The sequence below is a fragment of the Acartia tonsa genome, chromosome 8 (assembly GCF_053477335.1).
Source record: "Acartia tonsa isolate MP-2025a chromosome 8, ASM5347733v1, whole genome shotgun sequence".
NCBI lineage: Eukaryota > Metazoa > Arthropoda > Copepoda > Calanoida > Acartiidae > Acartia > Acartia tonsa.
The window spans coordinates 682,817-700,000 of record NC_137267.1 but is presented as its reverse complement, the minus strand read 5'-3'; the positions used below and the strand labels follow the sequence as shown (position 1 = coordinate 700,000).

Here is a 17,184-nt window from a genome sequence, read left to right as displayed (position 1 = left end):
GCAGCCAAGATTTTTGCATTTACTTCTCTTATTTTGAACAAAGTTAAGTGGGGGGAAAAAATTATATTCCAATCACTTAAATCTGAAAATTTAGCTACATTAAATAAACACGGAAAAAAAACTCGTAAAATGAATCTTTTTTATTGGCACTCCCCACTTTCCTTCAATTAAAAACATTATCCCAGTTGTTATACTCATAAGTTTCAACCCCTCTATACCAGGGAGGGAGGGGACATTGGGGTGTTTATTGCGCTAGTCCCCAAAGTTTCATTTGCTTAACAACTTTGAGGACTTCTTTTGTTGAGTGTCCAAACATTTGACCACTTATTGTAGTATACAGAATGGGTAATTTTGTGTATCATCATTGGGGATGTACATAAATTCATCGGCCATTACCTTATTCCTTTAGATCCCTGGGTTTTAGCCCCTTATCTTACTTAAAAGGATCACCACAACGTTCTATTTTCAGATGTCCTAAACCTGACTTCTGATAAAAATTAATACTATGTTGTAAAGTTTGCAATAATTAAAACAAAAATTCGCACACATAAATTTGCAACCTGTTGACAACATTTGGCAAGCAGAAACATCTGGACTAATTTTATTCAGTAAGAGAGGGGACAGCGGGCTGTTTATTACACTAGTCCCCAAAGTTTTATAATAACGTTTAATTATTCGTTGGCTTAACAACCTTGGGGACTTTTATTAATTTTGATTGGTTGGTTCATTAGATGTAGTGTCATTCCAAACGTTTCAACCACTAATTGTAATCTACAGAAGGGATAATTTATAGTGTAATAACATTGAGGATGTACATCAATTTATTGGCCATTGTCTTATCTTAAACCTGATGTCCTAAACCCCCAGAGCCGAAACTTCTACAGAAGGGGTAATTTTGTTTCTCCTATTCATTCGAATCCGGTGGATAGGAACCGGTTCTTATCCATACGAAAAAACTATGTCTAGCATCGTATTATATCCAGCTTTCTACGAATATAAAAATGTACAATCATAAGATTAAAACCAGTTTTTTTAGCCCGTGCTAAAAAACTGGTTTTAATCTTATAATTGTACATTCTATATCCGCGGAAAGCCGTTTATAATACGATGCGAGAAATAACTATTATCATTATTAGGGATACACATCAATTTATCGTTCATTGTCATAACCCCTAGAATCCCTTCTATATATCAACTATAGTTATTTATTTCTAATTTAATATGTATATGCCTTTTAGAGGCAAAAAAATACTGTTTAATATCGATTATCAAAATGGAAAAACTTATTTAATATTTTACTTATGAAAGAGATAAAATGTCCAGCGATCTAAAGGGATAAGACAATGGCCGATAAATTGTTGATGTACATCCCAAATGATGATAAACAAAATTACCCTCTTCTGTAGATTACAATTATTGGTTGAAACGTTGAAACACTCAAATTAATGAATCAACCACTCCCTTCAACAAAGTTGTTAAGCCAACGAATAAGAGAACGTTATTATAGGACTTTGGGGACTACTGTAATAAACAGCCCATTGTCCCCTCTCTTTCTGGCATTTAACAATATCAAAATTGAAAACTTATTTAATATTTTACTTATGAAAGAGATATAATGCCAAATTGTCATGGAACCATTTCGAATATTTGACATAAATTGAGATAACTTTATCAAAACTTTGCCCTCCTTATGCAACACACGTAGATATGGGTACTCATACAATCTAATATTATTTTTTAAAACTTTATCATTCTTAGTGCTAGATTCTTCACCCTAATTGGACTAAATTTGGTGTCCAAAGTTTTATATACATGCCCTCTTATTCGTTGGTTTAAGGACATTAGGTAATTTTATTTATTCTAAATTGGTTGGTTTAGCTAGCAGTCTCTAAAATTTTCAACCAATAATATAATATATGGAAGGGGTAATTTTGATTATCATCATTATAGATTTACTTCAAATCATAAACGATTATTCCCGCTATTATTTGAATGTTTTATACTTGTATAACTAAATTTTTTTTTTTCTTGGATGTTGCACCAGATTTTCATATACTCTAAAAAAGCGATACGAGCAGCTGGCTAAAATAAGGATACACCCCATCCTTCCTCTCCTACTATATGAATGAACTGACCAATAAATAAGGTCCATATTAGCAACCTAAATTGACGACAAATTAGCAACCTAAATTGACGACAAATTTTCCCCTGTCAATATGTATATCCATTTATTCTATATTCATTATGACAAAATTTAGCTATTTTAGAAAATTAAGTATTTTTTAACTAACATATTACACACAAATTCCTTATACAATAACAAGGTGCAAAAATGACACGCACTCAAGAATGTAAAATACGCACACACACACACACACACACAAAGACACACACACACACACACACACACACACACACACACAGACCCACACACACAAACACTCACACACAATCCAATGAAAAAAAAGCTCATAACATAAGTTAATAACTGTTAATAATATCAACCAAAAATTCAGTATTAGAATCGGTCCTCAGCTATACTGAAAAATCATGTATACCATCGTATTACAGACAATTTTCCATGAATATTAAATAGAATAGATACCAGTTTTGTTAGCCTGGGCATTTATAAAAACACAGATTAAAATTTTTGCAAAAAATTTGCATAGTTCCCTTGGTTGTTGTTTTCAAATCTTAAACAGAGATTAAGATTCTGATATATAATCCTTATACTAAAGTAACAGGATGTCTATTTGTCTCTGTGTTTGTATGTCTGTGTGCCTGTATCTTTGTACCGAAGGATCTCGCTTACCGCTGAACAGATATGATTCTCCTTTTCAGGGTAGCTTCTCATAGGTTCCGGGAAGGTTTTTAACTATTTTTGGTGAGGGTACCCTACCACCACCCTCCCAATAGTAGCCGCTATTCCTATAATATAAAGTAGTAAGGTTTCTTTGTCTGAAGCTTAAGGTCTCAATTACTACTGAATCGATTGGGTTCTGTATTTAAGATAATCTTTACATAGGTCCTGTGATGGTTTTAGGCTATATTATTATCAGAATGAAGTCTAATCAAGGTTTAAGGCTATTTATCCAGCCTCTTTCTGACTCTAAGAATACAGAGCCCCTAGAGGCTATAGTCGTAGCCAATAGTTTTTAAACAAGGATGGCAACATCCATAAAAGCGAAGCTCTGAAACGGTAGGACAAATGAACATTAACACTCGAGTAGAGTGTCAGAACTCGATAATCAAAATATAAATGTATTAAAGTCGTACGAAAAAAATTGTAAGTAGATCTGTTGAAATACTGCTTAAATAACCTAATTATAGAAAAGCTTCGCTTTTAAATAAGAAAGATTGGTAGGAATCTTAATGGATAGACAATGGCAGGTGAATAAATGTAAATACCTAATAACGATTACCAAAATTACCCCTTTCTTTGATTAAAACTAAATGTAATAAAAGCTTTTTTTCTCTTCTCTACACCTATCCCTTTCCAATGCTAGGTTTTTTTTGCATCGTTGAAGAAAGGATGAAGAAAAAACAACAACACATCCCCTACATGGACACCAGGGAGATTGGGGACATGAAACTAGTACCCAAAGTTTTTAAAACTTTTCAACCAATACCAATCTCAAGATTATCTATGTTCATGTTTTTTTTTTAAAGAAGTACATTAATTTATAAGCCATTGTCTTATCCCTTAAGATCCCGGCCTGGTGAACAGTTACTAACAAATTCATAGACGAAGAAAATCTATAGAGTTGAAATTTTTAATCATAGATGAAAAGCAGGGATCTAAGGGATAAGACAATAATGGCCGATATATTGATGTAAATCCCCATTTATGAAACACAAAATTACCTCTTCTGTAGATTAAGATTAGTGGTTAAAAAGTTTGAACACTCAACTTAATGAATCAACCATTCAAATTCACTAAGGTCCCCAAAGTTTTTAAGACAACGATTAAGAAAACGTTATTATCGGACTTTGGGTACTAATTTAATAAACAGCCCATTATCGTCCCCTCTCTCTCTTGATGAAAAGACATATAGCTTAATTAGTATATATCATTTATGAAGATATATGTTATAGAAAATTAAATGAAAAGATTTACAATTTTCTTAACAAATATTCTTCTTTTTGTAGCGCAGCAACATCGTAGCTAGAAATGTTTTTACGTTCCTCGGTCATAATAACTTACATTCAATTAATGTATGACCCTTCAGAAATAATGAAAAATATACCTTATATTATATAATACAAGCGGCTACGCCCCTAGATGCCTCTAGTGGCATTTAAATGTTTTTAATTCATTTTAAATATCTAATTTGAGAAATAATTTGTCCATGTTATCAGCTCTTAAATTCATGCTTCTACGTAGCGAGACTACGCTAGCGACACTATGCGGCGAAAATATTTTAAAAATTTTCGATTTTATTGTGATTTCTCTTGGGAGGGTGGTGGTACCCTCCGCCAAAATAGTTAAAAACCTTCCCGGGACATATGAGAATCTACCCTGTTAAGGAGAACCCAATCGGTTAAGCGGTTAGCGAGATCCTTTGGTACAGACACACAGACAAACAAACATCCTGTTACTTTAGTATAAGGATTAATGAACATACTCAGCCTTGTTAGATAAAAAGCAATAAACATGTAAATATATATTTATGTACTATATAAATGGATGTAGAAGAATATACGTGGATTTTCTGACATGGGAAAAGATTGTCATCACTTTCGCTTGCCTCATTGATTGGTCAGTTCGTTTATAAAGTAGGAGGGGATTTGGTAACGGGGTATCGTTTTTTAGCCAGCTGCGAGTATCACTGTATTAGAGTATATGAAAATCTGATGCAACATCAAAGTAATAATATATCGAGTGTTGGTAGATGTAATCTCATGGCCTATTGCATGCATCTTCTATGAGTCACCATCTACACACACACACACACACACACATAGTTATAATACTAGTCCCCAAAGTTTTAAAATAACGTTTTCTTATTCGTTGACTTCACTACTTTTGGGGCTTTTATTGAATTTAGATTTCATTGGTTTATCAAATTGAATGTCCCAACTTTTCAACCCTCAGTGTAATCTACGGGAGGGGTAATTTTGTTTATTATCATTGGGGATGTACATCAATTGATCAGCCATTGTCTTATGCCTTTAGATCCCTGACACGCTACGCACCCTCTACTAACAACAAACAAGGCTTTTGAAGATTAAAACTAGCTTTGCAGGTCCTTATACAATATATACATTATCAGGAATTCAGAGATACGACAATGAAAAATTAATATATGTACATCCTCAATGATGATCATCAAAAATTACCCCAATCATGTAGATTAAAATTTTTCGTTGAACCAAATAAGAAAACAGTAAAAGTGTCGAACTATGACGTAAGAAAAAATTTACAATTAACCAATAAGAAGCCAGTATTCACTGTGGTAAAATATATAGCGGCCTCTCATTGGTTAATTGTTAATTTTTTCTGACGTCATAGTTCGACACTTTTACTGTTTTCCCAAATAATCAAGATTTAATGAAGAGTACCCAAATATTTTAAAACCAACATATACGAGAGCGTGTTTATAAAAGTTTGGGTACCAGTGACTAATATAACCTCCCTCCTTGATTATTTTCACTATATTCGACGCTTTAAAAAATATTTATTAGAGCAACAGCTAAGCAACTTAGCAAGAAGCAACTTATAGTGCCTAATCAAAAATGGCGTCATAAAATACAAATGAACATTGGTAGGCCTTTATAAATTTTACTATTGGTAAATGAAAATGTATTCTGGCCTATCATTCGTCATTTGTATTTATTACGTCATTTTTTAGGCAATTTTGAATTTTAACAAGGACGGCATAATTTAAAGTAGCAAAGACCAATATCGATATTTAATAAGTCAAAAATCTACTTGGAGGGTTTTAGTTAATTTTTCTCAATCACCTACCCACAAAAAAAACAGAGCCAATAGTGCTAGGGGTAAAGTATAAAATAGACATTGTTAAATCATTCTAAAAATAAGAATTTATCTCTCTCACTTTTAAAGTCGTAAAAATGATAGAATCTTTAAACTTCAAACCCCTATGTAATATGTATACATCTGAATGGATATAGGATATATATGGATATATTGACAGGGGAAAATTTTTCGTCAATTTGGCTTGCTAATATGGACTTCATTTATTGGTCAGATTTTTATCCAGTAGGATGGGACCCCCTCCCTTCAGTGGGTGAATTGGGCATATCGTTATTTTAGCCAGCTGTGAGCATCACTTTATCAGAGTGCATGAAAATCTAGTGCAATATCCAAGTAATAATGTATCGATTATAGTATATATGATAATGCCAAATATGAACATATAGATTATTCAGGGAGGGAGGGCACATTGGATTCAAATTTATACTGGTCCCCATTGTTTTGAGTACTTTGGGTACTTTTAAATCTTGAGTGGTTGGCTAAAATTAGTTTTAACCAATACTTTTATTTAACAAAATAGGTGATTTTGTTTCTTATGAATGGGGATGTACAACAATGTTTTCCCTTGGAATAAGACAATAAATAATAAATTAATGTAAACCTCCTGTGATGTTAAACAAAATTATCCCGTTTGTGGATTGTCGATCAATGTTTCCCTGATATCGATTGCAGGTGATCAATTTTCAAACCTATAATGATTACTGGGGATAAGACAATGGACGATGAATAAATGTACATCCCCAATAATGATAAGCAAAAATACCTTGTCTGTGCAATAAGTTAGTGGTTCAAAAGTTTGGATAATTCTAATTTAAAACCAACCAATCAAATTTCTAAAATTGCCAAAAGTTGTTTAAGCTAACAAATAGGGTAACGTGGATACCAATGTAATTTTCAGTCCATTGTCCTCTCCCTCCTAAAATAATTACACATGGTTCAGGACCTAAAATAACATATTTTCGGATAGGCCATTTTTAAAGCCAAATTAAAGGGCCATTTTTTGTGGCGCTTTTGATGTTTAATTATGTGTTTTTCTAGATAACATTTTTGAGGCCCACTATAAATCACATATTTTTTTGTAGTAGCGAAGCTACTATATGTGTAAATAAAAGAAACTTAGTATAAGAAAAAATACAAAAAAATAGAAAAGGAGATAAAAAATAGAGAAAAATAGACAGAAAGAACGAGTTGGAAAAAAAGAGGGGCCGAAGGTCTGGGTTAACAAAACTGGCCTAATCCAGTGGAAGCATTAAAATATTTTAAATCTTAATCAACGCCGACATTTCTTGATTCATATCAATCAAAATTAATGAATATTTCTCACTGTTACAGAGATATTTGAGGTCATTGCTTGCAAGAGCGAGAAGAATGCATTTGCAATTTTTTTGCGGATTTTTTTGCGGCCATTTCTTTATTTTTTGATTGGTGGCACAAAATTGTGTAAATTTTGACATATTATAACTTGACTATACTTGACCTTCGTGGCGTTGTGAATATAAATGGTTGTCATAATTTTATTTTACTGTTTTGTACCAGGGATCTGAAGGGATAAGACCATGGCTGAAAAATTGATGATAAACAAAATTATCCCTTCTGTAGATTACAATAAGTGATTGTAACGTAAAGACACTCAACTTATTGAACCAACCAATCAAAATTCACAAAAATCCTTTAAGTTATTAAGCCAACAAATAAGAAAACGTTATTATAAAACAGCCCGTTGTCCCCCCTCTATGATTTTATACTGTTATTTTATCAATATAAGAGTAACGTGATATCATTATAGTAGAACCGCTTTTTATGGTAGATAAAGGTTTCGAAACCGATTAATATCTGCTGGATTAGAACCGATTCTCAGAAATACTGAAAAATCATGTATAGCATCTAATTATAGACAGCTTTCCACGAAAAATACGATTAACATTATAAAATAAATACAACTTTTCTTCGGCCCCTCAGAGTTAATAAAACTGTTTTTATCTTATTTTTTTTATTATCCGCGGATAGCTGTATATAATAGTAATACGATACGATAACTAATAATTGTGTTTTAGTATGAAGTAAATTTTAGTAAAAGCTTATTTTATCAACGACGAGAAAAACATTCTTTGATATTATAATGCAATCAAATTTATATGAATTACAGTAATCGATGTATTATTACTTGGATGTTGCACCAGATTTTCATGTACTCTGATAAAGTAATACACAATGCTGGCTAATATAACGAAACCCCTATCCATCCCAAGCCCCTACCCTCATATTTCAGGAAAGTATTGACCAATAAATTAGGACTAAAGTAGCAACCCTGTCAATGTATCAACGTATATATGCTATATCCAGTAATACAGTTTAAAAAATATTTAGTACTTGAAGCTTGACCGAAAAATTAAAGGCTGTGTGTTCATATGCAGTATTTCTTTTAAAAACTTACTTAGATGGTTACTTACCCTTTCCCCCCTCCAGGGAGGGAGGAAACATTAAACTATTTATTACACTAGTCCCCAAAATCTTATAACATTGGCTTAACAACCTTAGGGACTTGTACTGAAATTTTATTGGTTGGTTCATTTAGTTGAGTGTCCAATCGTTTCAACCACCAATCTACATTGGGTATCACTATCTACAACAAATTATCGGCCACTGTCTTATCCCTTTAGATCCCTCTCATAATGTCAAGTTACTCGAGGCAAGTGGCGAAGTAAATTAGCAATCAAAAAAGAAATTTGCTTCAACAATAATTAATTTCAAAGAAAATAATTAACAAGGATGACAACATCCATATGTAGCAAAGCAAAGAAAAAATAAAAAAAATAGGCTGACCAAAAAAATCAGTCATATAAATGGATATAAGATATACATGGATATATTGAAAGTGGAAATTTGTCGTCAATTATCTTGATAATATGGAACTTATTAGTTGGTCAGTTCGTAATTCAGTAGGAGGGGAGGGGATAAGGTGAAGAGTTGGCTGGGGGGTATTGTTGTTTCAGCCAGCTGTAAGCATTTATCAGAGTACATCAATATCTGATGCAACATCCACGTAATAATTTATCGATTGTCATAGATTACTTTACCTCATAGCCATACGGACAGACAAACAAACAGTGAAATAAAATTATTTACAGAGTAGCTTCGCTACTAATGAATTAGAATCAAAGTAAAAACTATTAGAATCAATTAATTGGGCCATAAGGTCATTAATACGACAATAATAAACATCATTAAATAAAAACAATTTTAAATGTAGAGTTTAACAAGAAAAAATACATTCCATTGCAAAAAACGCGATATTCAGTTTGTTTAAATATTCAATTAATTAGGTTTTTTCAAGAATTTCATGCGTGTGAAAATTTTTTGAGCGTGGGAACCATTTAATTTTCATTTAAATGATACATATGTTTTTCATTTAATTTCATTTTTAGGACCCGTGGGAACTTTTTTTTAGTGTGGGAACCATTTAATTTTCATTGAATTTCATTTTTTGGAAGTGTGGGAAAAAATGGGAGTAAAAATATGTTTTAGTATAAAGAAATGTTCTATCAGTTTCAAACCTTTTTCATTTGATAGATCATACTGACTTTGGAAAAACTGTCAGACCGATTTTTGAATTTCAATCTGTGAAAAAAAGATATTCAAGTTTTACTTTTTGTTTTGAAAATATTATTTTACATGTATTGACGCCATCTTGGATTATGATAATTTTTTTTTGTTAGAAGATTTTTTTTCTAAAATATTTATAAAAAATTTACTTTTTACAATAAAAAAATCTTTGAACTTAAATTGACCAATAATTCAAAGATTTTTTCTCTTTGATTTGGAAGATTTTTTATGATTTTTATTTTTAATGTCAAATAAAAACACAACAGTGAAAAAAATGAAAATTAAATGAAAAAACGTTTTATGATTTTATTCAAGAAATTATTTGCTAACATCACCTTTTTGTTGCAATAGAATGTTATTTAAGCAAACAAAATTTAGCATAAATGAATATTTAAATCCCTCGGTATTAAATGATGAGCTAACGCTCGATCATTTAATACCTTGGGATTTAAATATCCATTTATGCTAAATTTTGTTTGCTTAAATAACTCAGTTAATTTTTATACAGTAATAACTTTTTAAAAATTTATAGTTTAAAAGATATACATTTTAACTTATTTAAGATACTTATTTGGCTTTAAAAAGCTTAAGAAATTTTTATTTTCATTATATCTATTAACTACACAAAAAATCCATTAAAGATATTGTTTTATATTAATATACATCCGTTAGTAAATTACTTTAATTTTAAGTTTAAATCATTTAATCTACTATTTTTTGTTATTAGAAATGTAATTCAATTTAAGGGAGAGGTAGGTTTCGGGTAAAATCCGTAAAGGTGTGTGTTTTAAGGCTTAAAAATAGTAGTAGAACGATAATATTCACTAAATATGTGTATTTCTTATTGAAAAGAACTATAGACAATTTTTTTTTAAGTTAACATAAATTTTTATCGTTCTACTACTGTTTTTAACTTATAACACATAACCTCTACGGATTCTACCCGAAACCCTCCTCTCCCCTTTTTACATCTTTTTTGTAGAAATTTTAACTTTTAGTTTAAGTTAAAACACTTTTATTTAGAGATAGTGCAATGGACGATAGATTGTTGTAACCATAATCATGTTAAACAAAATCATCCCTATGTTTACCTTATTGAATCATGACATCCCATACTAAAGACTTTAAATATGCAAACTACTACTGCTTTAATAGGCGTGTGACATCAATAGTATGAGTGTGGCATAAGTAATAAGAGTATAGGGAATGCCTTGGCCTTAAACTTACCTTATTGGATTATGCCCGCCCATCCAATGATAATCCATAGCTCCTACTGCTACCCCCCCCTTAATTATGCTAAACAAAATCACCCCCTGTGCGTACCTTATTGGATCATGCCCGCCCATCCAATGATAATCCATAGCTCCTCCTGCTAGCCCCTCCTAATTATGCTAAACAAAATCACCCCCTGTGCTTACCTTATTGGATCATGCCCGCCCATCCAATGATAATCCATAGCTCCTCCTGCTAGCCCCTCCTCCTCACATCTGAAATAAATATACTATGTCAGGTGCGTGTTGATAATATTTTAAGGGAAATGCAATGGCATATAAAAAGGCATGACTAATTCGAATTTACAGTAAGGACTTCCTTACAATGGTCTTGTAATCAAGAGGTTGTTGTCTAAAATAAAAATGTGAGTAAATGCCAGTTGATGATAAACAAAATTATGTAAATTAAAATCGTTGATTAAAAAAAACCAAGCAATTAAGATTTCACAAAAGCAAAGAATGAGAAATCATGTTATTAAACTTTGAGTATCAGTTTAATTTACAGTCCATTATACCTTCCCTCCCCCTTACTGAGTCACCACAAGATGAAAATAATAATATTTTGTGGGCTAAGCTAGCCATAATAGAAAGAGATAGTCAGGGAGAATGGGGACATTGGGCTGTTTATTTCACTGGTCCCCAAAGTCTTATTAAAACGTTTTCTTATTCGTTAGCTTAACAATTTTGGGGACTTTAAATGACTTTTATTGGCTGGTGTATTAAGTTAAGTGTCCAAACGTTTCAACCACTAATCGTAATCTACAGAAGAGGTAATTTTTGGTATAAACATTGAGAATGTACATTAATTTATCAGCCCTTGTCTTATCCCTTTTCCTTGGAGAGAGATAGTAAAGATTACAAATATAGATTTGTCATGAAAAAGAAGCATTAAGAAAACATAATTTTTATCCCATTTTCATCTATAAAAGTAACATGATGCCTGTTTGTGTTTTTAGCTTATGATCTCGCTTATTAAATTCTTGGGATGGTTTTATGCTATCTTTATTTTTCATTGTTGCGGCAAATATAATTTCTAAAATCGTTAACCCTAAAAGTACTTCTTCGACTTTCTTTGTAAAGCCTTCATTGCATTTTAATATAATCGTCTAATAAAATTAAAACTCTAAGACACACTAATGTAAAGAAATGGCGCTATAACTTTACAAAGCCTTCATTGCATTTTATTATAATAATCGCCTTATAAAATTGAAACTCTACAGAAATTCTAATGCAAAGAAATGACTTTATGTCTTTGCTTAAGATTCTTTCTTTATAATCCTTAATGAGACTTTAATATAATCGGTCTAGTAAATTAAAGCTTTAAAATAACTCTATTGTAAAGAAATGGCTGTATGACGTTGCTAGAAATACTTTCTTTATAGGGCTGCCTTCACTTTCGCAAATGTATTACAGAGACCTATGGTACTCCATGTAGTTACAAAAAACTTAACAACCTTGGGGAATTTTTATAGGTTGGTTCATTTAGTTGAGTGTCCAAATTTACGCCAAAGAGGAAGGCGTAATTTTAAGTATCATCATTGGGGGATTACAATTTTATCGGCCATTATCTTGTCCCTTTAGATACCTAAATTCATTCAAATCATTGAATACCTGTCGTTGCATTAGTACCTAAAGTTTTAAAACCACTTCATTCTTCATTTATTCATAAATTTAGTTTTTTATTAAATTTAAATTTTTTGGTTTCATACTAGTAGCGTAAACATTTAAACCAATAATTTAAATCTAGGAAGTGGTAATTTTGTTTAAAAACATTGGAATTGTATATAAATTTATCATCCATTGTCATATTCCTTTAGATTTCTAGTCTTTGCAAATATGCGGAGGTGTGGGCGCACTATTTTCTTTGTAAAGCATTAATTCCATTTTAATATCGACCATGACAAAAATATTTTGGACATTTGCAGAGAAATAGGATAGGTAAATGTAAAAAACGAGTAGACACTCAGATATCTTCAAGGATAAGACAATAGACAATAAATTAATGTCTACCCCCAATAAAGATAAGGAAAATTGCCTTTTCTGTAAATTAAAATTATTGATGGAAAAGTTTGGACATTATTAGTTTGTATTAACTGATCAAGAAATACCCCAAATTTCCTAAATTTTTTAATTACCCCCCTTAAAACTATGAAACCACTTATTTTCTTATTTTAGACTCCTCAAAATAAAAAATATAAAAAGCTTGGACGTCCCAGTTCCTTTTCATTTAGTTTCTTTGTTGATTCATTAATTCTCTGACTTTTAGCCATGTTAGTGGTCAGTGCAAGGGTTGGACAAAATAATAATTATTTGCAATATGAAAACATAAGAATCATGTACAGGGGAATTGGGCTGTTTATTACTCAAGTCCCCAAAGTTATATAATAACGTTTCCTTATTCGTTGGCTCAACAACTTTTATTTGATTTTGATTGGTTGGTTCATTAAGTTCCGTGTCCGAACGTTTAAACCTCTAATTTCAATCTACAGAAGAGGTAATTTTGTGTTTCGTCATTGGGGATGTACATCAATTTATCAGCCATTGTCTTATCCCTTTAGATCCCTGCATAAAAATACTACATCATGGTTAAGAAAACGGATGCTAATTGATGTACATTCCCAATGATGGTAAATAAAATTACTCCTGCTGTAGTTTCTTCTTTATTGAAATTGTTTTTACACTGTTAGCTTGAACAAACCAAAAAAATTCAACTTTTAAACTTTGGGTACTTTTAACAAAATCTTGATTGGTTATTTCAAAATAACAGTATAACATTTATCTTCCACTAATTCATCCTTAAAATATGGATGGTTTTCTTTCTATGCCTAACCCCTGCATGAGTCCTTAGGCCTTCGGGGCTTATACCTGCGGTGTCGTAACCCTGGGGGGCTACAGAGAACTAAGAGGACCTGTTATAACCTAACCTAACTAGACATACAGTAATAAAATGGGGGGGGGGTTATCAGTGCTCAACAGAATATTTTATGTGAAAGCAACAAATATTCTAAGAAAAAATGTAATGACTACATAGCGCAATAACTAGCTAATTATCTCACAAATTTTTTTCCATACATTTTTAGTAGCGAAGCTACTCTATAATTCACTTTGTAAGTTCGTCAGTCCGTAACGCTGTGGGTTGAAATGTGATTTTCTCGGCAGCTATTGAATATATACAGCTGAAATTTTCAATGAAGATTCCTGAAATATATTCTCATCCAGTCTGTACATTACTTTGACCGTCTGTCCATTCTATAATTTTTTTATGATTCAACATTTTTAGATGTTGTCATCCTTGTTTATAGGCAAAGCAATATTATAAACCACCAGTTATTTTTTTTATATATAATATACAGTACAAAGAAAAGAAAATAGCTTAAAACCATCCCAAGCCCTTTGAAATGAAGATATCTAACGGACAACCAAAAGACCTTATCCTATTATAAAAAGTGGTAAGGTTTTTTGTATGTAGCTTAAAACTTTTAACCGATTGATGTCTCCATTAAAGTAAAACTTCTCATTATGTTTTAGATTGGAGTCTATCGTTGGATTTAAGCTATTTTTCTCCCCTTTCTTATCCCTTCAAATGCAGAGCCCTTAGATGCTAGGGGTGCGTCCGCTAGTACTTTATATTACAACTAGCGGCTACGCCCCTAGAGGCCTCTAGGGGCACTTGAGGAGGAGAGAGTCGAATTTAATAATTAAATTTCTTATTTTAGATTTTAAAAGAAAAAGTTTTTAAAAATTTACGTTTGAACTCTCTTTCTAAAATTGGTAAATTTTTAAAAAATTTAATTTCTCTAGGGAGGGTGGTGGTACCCTCCCCCAAAATAGTTATAAACCTTCCCGGGACATATGAGAATGTACCCTGTTAAGGAGAACCCAATCGGTTCAGCGGTTAGCGAGATCCTTCGGTACAGACACACAGACACACAGATACACAGATACACACACAGACAAACATCCTGTTACTTTGGTATAAGGATTTATAAGAATTATTAAATGAAGATATAATATATAAGATTATATATATTTCTATGGATTGTTGTCATCCTTGTTTACACTAAAATACGAAGGGAAAAAACATATTAATTATTAAGGGAAAAAACAAACCTTTTTTCCAAGAAAAGAAAAAATTCAAGGGAGAAAACGAAGAAATTTTATGAAAATATTTGTATAAGAGAAGATACTCTATAACTCTTTATTATTTTGTCCGAATGTCCTTCTGGCATTTACGCTAAAAGTCAGGTCATTCCTCAGACGATTAAGAATCTTTTATATACTTTACTTTGGGATCTACTGCAGTTCATGGTAAAATATTGCTGGTAACGAATATAGCTTAAAATCTATGAATTTTAAAGGCTGCTAGCTGTCAAACGGCTCAACGTACAGATCATACCCGCACACTATTTTAAGCGGTATAAGAAAACCTACAAATAATCTGGAATAGCCAAGATCCAATGATGCACAGGGAAAGCTTCACTGAAGAAAAAACGCGTAAAATAGGCCTTTTTCGCGCATTTCTCTGCACTGCGAGATAATTATGCATTATTGATTTATTGCTATTCCAGATTATTTGCAGGGCTTCTTATGCCGCTTAAAACAGTGTGCGGGCATGATCTGTACGTTCAGCCGTTTGGCAGCTAGCAGCCTTTAAAATTCATAGATTTTTGGCAATATTCGTTACCAGCAATATTTTACCGTGAACTAGCTGCAGTAGATCCCTTTGGCAGCTAGCAGCCTTAAAAATTCATAGATTTTTGGCAACATTTTACCATGAACTGCAGTAGATCCTTACTTTGTGCATCTATTGGTGCTTCATTAAAAGATTAGCGGATCTTAACTTTTATTTAAAGATTCGTCTGATATCTAGAAGAGGGGAAGGGTCACTGGATTGTAAATCATACAAATAATTTTAATCTATTGGGGTAATTTTGCTTATAATTATTAGGGATATATATAGAAATGATTGTATCTATATTTTTTGGTTATTTTGTATTCTTACTCAAATAATTTCCATAGCAAAAAATGTTGGCAAATTTTTTTAAATTTTGGTTTCGTTTGTTCTGCATTGTTTTAGTGTTTTTACAAAAACCTTTAAAAATTTTATGCAAGTAAACCGGCGGTTTCCCATAGGTTGTTTTGTTACCAAGTAAAATCTAGGGAGGGAGAGGACATTAGGCTGTTTATTATACTATACCCAATGTTTTATATTAACGCTTTCTTATTTGGTGGCCTAACAACTTTGGGAACTTTGATTGATAGTTCATTAAAATGAGTATCCAATAACACTAATTGCAATCAACAGAAGGTGTAAATTTGTGTATCATCATTGGAGATGTACAACGTTATATATATTGTCTTATCCCTTTAGATCCCTGGTAAATACAATTTTGCTTATTTTACTTCAATGAAGCAATTTGTATTACAACTAATACGATTACACATAGTTTTTGGAGCTTTTAGCTCACAGACGTCCATTGGTGGGGGTAAGGGGTTGTTTACCACCCTCAAACTTTGAAACCCTTTATTTTCATCCCCTCCATTTAGAAAAAAAAACCTAAGATTACCCCCCTCAAACCGGCTTTAAAACCACTTATTTTTTTATCTTACCCACCTCAAAATGAAAAGCTTGGACGTCCCTGTTTTTTGCTATTATATTTGATTTAACTTTATTGTATATACACCTTATTGTTTACTTGTATTTTCTTTAAAAGTGTGGGAATTTAAAATTTCAAATATTTAACCCTTCAGACTTAAATTAGGGTAAAATCACACGTTTTATACTTTAAAGAAACTTATTGCTTATTAAATTTAATAGAGAGTCTTACTAAAGAGATGTCCCACTTGTACGTTTGTGTTCTGGTCCTCAAGTTTTAAAACACTTTCTCTATCTTGTAGTATAATTAAGTTTTAAGTTTTTGGCTTAAAAGGAGAAACATCATTTACTCTCAATTGCTCTGGAATTTGCTCTGGAAAAAAGTTAAGAGAATATTTAAGAGAACATTTATTTGAGTTAATTGATATTGAGAGTCCATGCACAGAACACTTCTGGTTTGGGGTCGAGCCTTCTTTAGGCCAATTCAGCTACATACAGACATCCCACTACTTCAACGAGTTTAACACAGACAAATATTCCACCTCTTCAAAGTATACAGCTAATTAATACTTTTGTATTAATTAGACAGACAGTCATCCTGCTGCTTTGGTGTTTCTACACACAAACAGACATCCCGCTACTTCAGAACTTTCCAGTATAATTAATCAATAGTTTTAAATCATTTAATATATTTAATAATTGCTAATAAAGTATTC

The 17,184-nt window shown here is 31.9% G+C and overlaps 1 protein-coding gene across 3 annotated transcripts in view; it reads right to left on the bottom strand.

Moving 5' to 3' along the window:
* LOC145325754 (uncharacterized) overlaps positions 1-17,184 on the bottom strand; it is a 183,972-nt gene that overhangs the window by 99,480 nt on the left and 67,308 nt on the right. For all 3 annotated transcript variants that reach the window (XM_080168696.1, XM_080168693.1, XM_080168695.1), the window contains exon 2: positions 11,020-11,088. In XM_080168696.1, coding sequence (XP_080024822.1) covers positions 11,020-11,057 — 38 coding nt within the window. In that variant the 5' untranslated portion in view covers positions 11,058-11,088. The remainder of the gene's footprint in view (positions 1-11,019; positions 11,089-17,184) is intronic.